Source organism: Seriola lalandi, unplaced genomic scaffold (assembly GCF_002814215.2).
Source record: "Seriola lalandi dorsalis isolate HSWRI2012SDOR001 ecotype SW California unplaced genomic scaffold, Sedor1 jcf7180002054722, whole genome shotgun sequence".
NCBI classification, from domain to species: Eukaryota; Metazoa; Chordata; class Actinopteri; order Carangiformes; family Carangidae; genus Seriola; species Seriola lalandi.
The window spans coordinates 285,032-293,968 of NW_019525275.1; the positions used below are offsets into that span (position 1 = coordinate 285,032).

General features: G+C 45.5%; 1 protein-coding gene across 1 annotated transcript; it reads right to left on the reverse strand.

Moving 5' to 3' along the window:
- Positions 1–67: 67 nt before the first annotated feature.
- Positions 68–8,931, reverse strand: zbtb37 (zinc finger and BTB domain containing 37). Its single transcript, XM_087178746.1, has 4 exons — positions 8,913–8,931; positions 7,203–8,140; positions 7,025–7,124; positions 68–6,610 (listed from the first exon to the last, which is right to left on the reverse strand). Exons 2-4 carry the CDS (start codon positions 8,126–8,128, stop codon positions 6,077–6,079), a joined length of 1,560 nt encoding a protein of 519 aa, XP_087034872.1. The 5' UTR covers positions 8,129–8,140; positions 8,913–8,931; the 3' UTR covers positions 68–6,076.
- Positions 8,932–8,937: the final 6 nt, after the last annotated feature.

Genomic DNA, 8,937 nt, shown 5'->3' on the forward strand with positions numbered 1-8,937 from the left:
CCTCCCTCCCCCCAACATGTTTTAGCAACAGAGACATGCAACATAAAAGATCTTCACATGGAACCTCTCAGGTTCTACTACAGAACGTTTAGTACCTCCTCTTAAAAAAGTGTACGGTATTAAAAGTTAATTTACTAAACACCATATTTGTCGTGTTGATATATTAGGGTATATTTGAGGAATCAACAGTACAGAGTAATCTCATTAAGTGAATATTTCTAGATGATTCATCATTAGGCATGTTGTGGTCAAGGTTACTGGATATTAAAGACTAAACATTTGATTCACACAGTAAAAATCAAAGAGTGAAGACACATAAACAACGTTTGGCTTTTGTTGTAAAGCAAAGAGACAGAATGAAGACCAGAGGAGGGTGATGATGATGATGATGATGATGATGAGGTTGGGCTGTTTTCACAGTTTGAAGATTGAAGCTGAACTGAGGAACTGAAGAGGAAAAGTCGGATCTGAACCTTCACATGTTCTTTTATGTGACGATAGTTTAATGAATCACAGCAGGTGATCATCACCGGGTCTCTGATTAACAGCTGCTCGCGCTTGGATCAGTGGACGAGCCGCCGTCACTCTGAACGTTAAACTGAATCACGTGACGCACGACCCTTCAGTGTCAGGTGGAGCTCAGTTAGTCAGGTCAACTCTGATCCGACTTTTCCTTTTCTATAGATTCCTTGAACCGGACTGGACCAGATGTTCTAGACTCTAACTGGCTTGAAATGGGGAGTTCACCTACACCTCAGTGCGGAGAGGAAGGAAGTTACTGCTTGTTTCAAACCTACAGATGACACAAACCAGTTCACACCAGTTGTTTTGTCTATAATATAAAGATGGAGGCAAACGTTGGCAACGACTGAGGTCAACTTATAAATTCATTTGATCAGCAGCCAAAGAAACTCATCAGGCTGAACTGAATCAAAGGTAGAACTGATTAATTATCAGCTAACTGATTGACTCTTTAATCTGCTGGACCAACAGTTTGAGTTGGAGCCACATTTTTCATTTTAATCATTTTCTGAAGAAGTCGCGGTTCAAACTTTTTCAGTTTCCTTTTATGGAGCATGAATATTGAAATGATAATTTTCACGTTGGATTTGTGAGTTGAACTGATTAAACAATTCACCCATTAACTGATAAAAAAAAAAAAAATCATTCAGCAGCTGCTGATAATAATCAATCAATATATAAGGTAATAAACATGGTGGTGAACTACAGATGTCTGAGGTTCTGACAGAGCAGAGCAGTGAAGACGTCACAGTGACTCGGGAACCCGTGATGTTTTCTGAATGATTAATCACCCAGCAGATTAATCAATAATCTACTTAAGATTTGTGCACAAAGACTTAATTCACAATTAGATTTCTCTGAATAGTGTTTTCACTTGTGTATTAAATATTAAAATGAGTTTGTTTCCTGATTCTGTTTGTGTCAGTTAATATTCCTGCAGCAGGTGACTGGACTGAGATCAGCTGTGATGTCACACGATCAGCTGCTGTGATGTCACACTGAGGTTCCTGACTCATGAGGATGAGGAGGATGAGGGACAGAGCGGAGGTGAAAGGTCACCACAAACAACTGAACTGACCAAACTGTGTCAGTGTGTCCCTGACTCCCTGCCAGCCAATCACAGACCAGGATTTCTTGTGGGACACTAGAGGAGGTCTTGTGGTTGAGGACTAGTTTCTGTTCGTATTGCCCGGCCCTGGTTTGTGTGTTGTCGTCCTCTGCAGTGACCTGCAGGGATTTCTTACCTGCTGCCATTTTTATTTACAGGTGAGTTTGATTTTTCGCACTGAGGTTAAGCCGTTAGCATTCTGCTACGTGGGGAAAGGTAAATGTCCGGTTCACTGAATAAAAGAAGAGTATCTATACCTGATAGTTCCTGGTTTAGCCTGAAGAGTGAGCGTGGCCGTGCGATCTGGGAGGGAAACTGGAGTCCAGCCAGCCGGAGTGAGGACAGAGCCGCTGCCTTCACTTGCATAAAAAACTGAGTGGCCACTGAAAATCTGATTCACAGCTCTGTAGAAAAACAGTAACAGCCGATCCGTGTGCTACCTGCCGACCTACCTCCCACCTCAGCTCCTAGCTTCTTTACATTATTCATATGCAAAAACATCTTAGTAGTTTAAATATGTTTGTCTGATAATATGTTGATTTTTCATTGTTCTGTTTATAAAAAGTTTCTGTTCGGACTCCGTCTCTGATAAGTGCTCAAGTTGTTTTGGAGTTTTGGAGGGCCAATGTGGCCGCATCCTCTTTCCTTTGGTTGCCAGGCGGTCTGACCTGCTTCCTGCTTCCTACCTCCAGCAGGTGAACTTTGACCTCTGGAGGGTTTTTAAGATCCAGCTCCACAGCCTGGCTACTACATCCATCTGGTCTGACTGGGTCTGGCTCCTTGTCCTGACGCTACCAGATCACATGACTGTCATCAATGACGCATGAACTCTGCTGCACGTTCACCTGTCAGAGGTCACAGTGAAAATACTACAGACTGTTCGATCCGATCAGGTGATGAAAGGAAAATAGTCTCCAGTGATAGTCTGATAATCGATTCATCATTAATGAGCACTTCAAACAGAAACTTCTGAATTTTTGATGAACGATCTCTGGGAGATTATTATATTAATTTTTCACTATTTCATGATATTTCAAAAACAAAACAATTTATTGATCAATCAGATTAATCAATAATTAAAATGGTTGTTAGTTGAATACAAAAAAACAATGTTAAACATCATTATATGAAAACTGCATCCTCATTGGAAAAGCTAACTGTCTGTTAGCTGGCAAGCTAACATTAGCCAGAGAGCTAAAGTGAACATATTGTCACTGAAAATATTGTGAAGTTTTCTAATTTCTTGTAGCTAAGCTAACAGTTTCCCCCTGCTTCCTGTCTTTGTGCTAAGATTGGCAAAACATTTCCTGGGCCTTTCTCAGTATTGGACTTCTCTCATCCTGTTCCTGTTTTCATCTCCATCTGAAATCAGGAAACATGGATTAAATATAAAACTTCTATAAAAAATCTGCATCTACATAACTCTACTATTAACAGAGTCTACTTAAGATTTAGTTAAGCTTTTAAGTTTTTACTGTTTTCAACTGTTAAATTTCAGTTGACTAAAGTCAGCTAAGAGTCAAAGCAGCAGGTCTGTGATGTTTAATGACTTGAATACAATTTTACTCGATGAGCAAAAGACAAAACCTGTGTTAGCTTGTGAGCTAATGTTGATTTAGTGTGACTCAGGAAACTAAAACTCACTAATGTTAAATAGTCAGCATCAGTTAGCTTACACACGTTAGCTCTTTTAGCAGTGTGGAACGTGTTATTGCTCTGTGCTACGAGTCAGCAAAAAATCTGTTAGTTTGTAAGCTAATGTTGATTTTCTTTTGTGTCTGTTTTAGAGACATCGCTCTTAAGTCATGTTAAATAGTCAACTGCAATGAACCACAGAAATATAATTTGTACATAATGCTAATTTCCTGTGTGCTTGACTGTGGAGAATTGATGTTAGCTAATGTTAAATAGTCAACATCAGCTAAAAGCTAACTAGCTCCCAGATGTTAGCTCCATTAGCAGTGGAGATACTATGGTGTGGGGAAGCAGTTTTTTGTCGAGTCAGCAAAAACTGTTAGCAAGCTAATGTTAGCATAACATGCCTCAGTTTTGACAATGGCAGTTATCTTTTTCTGTGTGTTCTACCTGACTGGACTGGAAGTAAAGAAGTATCAATTATCTATCAATCAATCATTAGTTGATTAATTGAAAATTAAATTGACATTTGTTTTGATAATCTTACGATTGTTTTATTAATTTTTTGATTTAAATATGAGGATCTGATACTTTATAAACAAATGGATGAATCAGAAAATAATCTGCGGATTAATCAATAATGACAATAATCATTAGGTGCAGTTCTTATCTGAAGCCTCTGTTTTAGACCTGTGGTTTTTCTCTGTAACTGGACCAGGTCTGGAGTGACGTGCAGCAGATTCAATGCGTCATTAACTGCGACAGAAGTCAGTGATCAAGTCTCGACACGTCTCCTCGACCTCAAAGCTCATCTTCTGTCTCACACATTGTCAGAGCAAAAAAGTGTCCAAGAAAAAAAACAAGAAAACAATAAAGACATGCTTGTTTATAAAAATATCTGACTAAAAAGACTGACGGAGATCTCTGTTAGTGGATCAGAGCGCCCCCCGGTGGTGCTGTGCTATGCAGTGCAGCAGCTATATTGCGTAGTGATGAGAGGTAACTGAGCTGTGTAGCTTATCTGAGGCTGGACGCCGTCCAGTTGTTTCCTGCTGTGAGTCTGTTCAGTCAACAGGCTGCCGGATGGTTCGATACCAGATCCTTAAAACTGAGTCCAACTGTCTCGACTCCAATCTGAAGAATTTAGACACAATTTACAGCCAGATTAATCAGTTCATCCAGTGTGATCAGAGTTCAGCTTTTAACTGTCTCTCCTGCATGAAGCACCTGGGGACACGTCTTTATCACTATCTGGAGCTTTTGTAATGCATCTCATGGTCTTCTTCAGGGGTTTGTTGAACAGCTCTAGAACATGGACTGGTTGCAAGGTCCCTCCAGGTGCGACCATTAATCATATGTCCGACTTAGGTCATGTGAGACCTGAGCAAGTTCCATTCTCTGAAGAAGGCTGTGAGATACAGACGAAAGCTCTGGGAAACTGGACCTTACGTCTAGACCATTTAATGCAGATTTTAAATGTTTTTCAATATAAGACATCTTTCCAAAAAGTGAAATCTCAGTTTGTTTTGTATTTAATACATCAGCTGAACTTTAATTTCCCAACTGATGGTGTGTTTCTTTTTTATGGAATATTTTAAGCTTCGGTTCATTGGGACCAGAACCAGAACCAGAACCAGAACCAGACTGTCCCTGCAGCCTGATACTTATTAAAACTGACAGGAATTCTGTCTATTTCAATTAATTTTTCACTTGTTGGTGACCAGGTCATGAATTTCCCCTAGGGGATAAATAAAGTATCTATCTATCTATCTATCTAGGTCTCGTCACTCGTTCATGACGTGTTGGTGATCCAGTTCAGACCTGTGTGACTATGTTTTCTGGACCAGAATGAATCCAGGACAAAGTAAATGACAAACAATATTAAAGCTGAAAATGTTTAACCATCAATCGGTTTATCCAGAGATAGAGTCTGGAAGTCCCTTTCAAACAACTTCTAGTCGCAGCCTCTAAACTGAGGATTCACTGTTTCTTTATGTAAATGGAACAATCAGTCTGAATGTGTTTTTTTATAGATGAAAACACAAATGAATTAATCAAGAAACTAACCTGAAGATTAATCAGTGATGTATTTAAATGCTGTGCTGTTAAGTTTTACAAACTGAACCGCTTAGTAAAAGGAGAAAAGAAAAAGCTCTTGTGTCAGGAGTGAGGTGCGGTGTAGAGGATGTGAGAACAGCTGTCTTGATAAGGTATGTAGTGTACAAGTGTCGCTTCAAGATTCACAACATGAAGTTTTATAGAAACTCTGATCACACTGGAGCTGAACATCGTTTTCTCATTTCATCTTTTTGTGCAACTAAATCTTTTTGGCCGTTGTGGCACTTGAAGAACTTGCAGGATTATTATGATGAACCCGACTGCTCCAGATTGTCTCAAGGCAAATATGAAGGATTTGAAGTGTTGAACTGGCACTGAGAAGTTTGGCAAAGTTTCCACCAGACAGACTGTTGTGATGCTGTGTTGTGAACCTGTAATACTTGTAAATATAAAATTAGAAATCTGTAACAGAACAAACTAGACGGAGGCAAACGAGAACCACGGTGTGTGGTGTATGAGGTTGTTGGACTGTGTGGCATTTCTTCATTTTAGCTTAATCTGTTCGGTTTGGTTAGTGAAGGTAGATGCGGTTTAAAGCAGAAAAATCTCAGTCCGGACTCTGAGAGTTCTGTCTGTCGCTGCTTTGACTTCAGCGGGTTCCTGTTGTCTGCAGCTACACTGGGATCAGACCAGACCCCCACGTCTGTCTCCCCCCACCCCGACCTCGACCCCACACCCCTCCACCTCTCGGGGTCAGTCGGGCCCTGTGGTGGAGACCGAGGCCTGGGGACCCTCGCCATACTGGCCTCCACCACCGCTGCTCCCACCACCATTGCCCCCGCCCTCCGGCTCCTCCTGGCTGGGGGAGGCCTCGTCGCTCGGTCCCCCCCTGGACGTGACAGATGCGGTGGTGGTTTCGGGGGAAGCGCTGTGGGCCTCTTGGGGGGCACAGCCCGGGTGGTTCTTGCGGAAGTGCTGATTGAGGATGGCCTGGAAGGGGAAGCTCTTGCCACAGACGTGGCAGTGGAAGGGCTTGTTTCCTGTGTGCTTGCGGATGTGGTACTCCAGCTGATCTTTGCGGGTGTACTTCTTCCCGCAGATGCGGCAGACGAACGGCGTGATGCCCATGTGCAGGCGCATGTGGCGGTCCAGGCTGCCTTTCTGGTTGAAGGACTTGCAGCAGTAGATGCAGGTGAGCCGGGGATTGTAGCGGAACCATCGGTCTCCTACCTGCTCCCTTAGGTAGTCCTCGTAGCCGCCCATATCAAATGCAGCGTGTTCTTCCCCCTGATCAGCAGAACAAAATGTTAATACACCCGAGGAACAGGACCAGGAAGTCTGAATCGGACTGGATCTCTTACTAGATTCTTTAGAAACTCAACTCTTTTCAAAGTACTGACAGAAAAAGTCCTGAAAAGGTTCTACAGGACAGTGAAGAGGTTCTACAGGACAGTGAAGAGGTTCTACGGGCCACTGTGGCAGTTCTACAGGACACAGAGGGTTCTAGGCCACTGAAGCAGTTCTACTAGTCAGTGAGGAAGTTATTCTGGTCAATGAGGAGGTTCTACAGGCCACTTAGGAGGTTCTACAGGACACTGAGGATGTTCTATGAACATGTTCTAATGATCACTGAAGAGGTTCTGGGTGTTGTAGGAACTTGTACTGTGAGATGAGGCTGTATAAAGCTTGATCGACAGGTACCTGGGAGCTCGGCTGTCGCAGTTCATGCGGCCTGTTGGGAGACTCGCTCTTCGCTCTCTGGCGCTCGGCCAGGACGACCACGCTGCCGGTGGGACTGAACCTGACGGACACACACACACACACATTAACAGAACTGTCGTCATGCGTCGGTCGTTCAGTCAGAGCAACAGTGACTCACCTGTCTGTCTCACTGAAGCTGGAAGACGGTTGGATGCTCCGGGCCCCCAGCGCTCCCACCGCCCCTGTCACCAACGTGCTGCGTCCCGATGTGTCAATCATCACAGTGGCCCCCTCCTCCACCGGCCCCCCCTCCTCTTGGTGCTCTCCTGCTCCGATCCACTCCTCCATCCTCTCCGTCTTGATCCTGACTCCATCCATGCCACCGCCCTCCTCAGCGCTGCCGGTTCGCTCCGGCTCGCTGCTCGTCTCCACGTACCACTGACCGGCCCGGTTGATGCGAAGGATCGGTTCTTTGCCTGCTCGGCCAGTGGTGGCGGCCCCGGGCCCCTCCAGCCCACTGTGCTCCACAGTTGGCGGCGGACTGATGGGCCCCTCAATGGGGCTCACCGCCTCGCAGGCCTCCGCGCCTCCCCGTGGGCCGAGGAGCCGCAGGCCGGCGTGATGGCCTGCTCCTCGGAACACCGCCTCTAGGGTCCTGCTGCTCCTGGAGCCCCGCGCCTCCTCCTCCCTGGACTCCTCATCCAGGTCAGCCAGGCTGATCTTCAGGTGGATGCCCTCCAGGATCTGAGTGCAACGGTCGATGATGTGCTGCATCTGCAGGAAACTGGCGGCTGTCAGGTAGCTGATGATGTCGGCCAGCTGCAGGCAGAGGCGGCCGGTGTAGCAGAAGGACAGCAGTTGCTCGAACACCGACGGGTTCCTGATCACCGTCAGCGACACGGTGCTCATCTGGCTCAAAGACATGTGGTCCCGGAAGTACGGCGAGCTGGCGGCGAGGACCACCTTGTGTGCGCGGAAGCTCTGACCCTGAACGTTGACCACGATGTCACAGAGACGGCCCTGCACACGCAGCTGGTTCAAGTGGGTCAGAACCGAGTTACTGAAGTCCGGGATGTCCAGCTGGATGCTGCCGGAGCGCTCCATGCTGCAGGGACACTGCAACAACAGGACAGGATAAGGACCAGGACCAGACCAGGACCGGACCAGGATCCGACCAGGACCACACAATCAAACCAAGACCTGTTCAGGATCAGAGTCTGTAACACAGTTTGTGATTGGTGTTTCTGTTTCAGTCTACAGGTTTTATAAGGATCTCTCTTCTGGTCTCTGGTGTGTTGGACTGATCTGTGACCAGGTCCCTTTAAGCTCTGGTTGGATTTGAATAATGTTTGCATTAATGTGATGAAGTACTTTGATGTTCCAGATGTTCACTTCCCGTGAGTTACCATAAAACCATGTCAGCAGTCGTTCTATGTCTCAGCTGAGTTTCTTTAAAATGTGATGATGTCGTGATTCAACAGAGTCAGTCTGATCCAGTCTGTTTACATCAGCCTGAAACACCTGTCAGCAGCAAAGAGTCCGTCCTCCAGGTGAAAAGACACCTGTGTGACCTGCAGGACTCAGACTGACTTAGTTTGACCACAGTGGACCACTGAGTGTGTGAAGTCCTTCTACAAGAGGGGGGCAGGTCAAGACCAGCGTTACAGGTCGACCTGTATCCTGTCAGGTGTCACCTGTAGAGTCACCTGTAGTCCCTGATGAGCTTTACAGCAGAACTAATAGCTACAGAGTTGAGAGCTTTATAGAACACCTGGTCCAATCTTACACCAGGACCCAGATCTACCACCACAACAGCAGGATAATCAGATCTGTGCCAGTCTGACCCAGGGGACCAGGTAAACCTCCAGGTGTGCAGCATGATTCTCACCTGGGGGGCGGAGGGTGGGGGTGGG

Excerpts from the sequence above, each read along its gene's own strand:
- zbtb37 (XM_087178746.1), bottom strand. The coding sequence starts at position 8,128 with ATGGAGCGCTCCGGCAGCATCCAGCTGGACATCCCGGACTTCAGTAAC. Across the intron at positions 7,125-7,202 it reads AGCTTCAGTGAGACAGACAG|GTTCAGTCCCACCGGCAGCG; the intron begins GTGAGTCACTGT and ends TGTGTCCGTCAG. Across the intron at positions 6,611-7,024 it reads TGCGACAGCCGAGCTCCCAG|GGGGAAGAACACGCTGCATT; the intron begins GTACCTGTCGAT and ends TCTGCTGATCAG.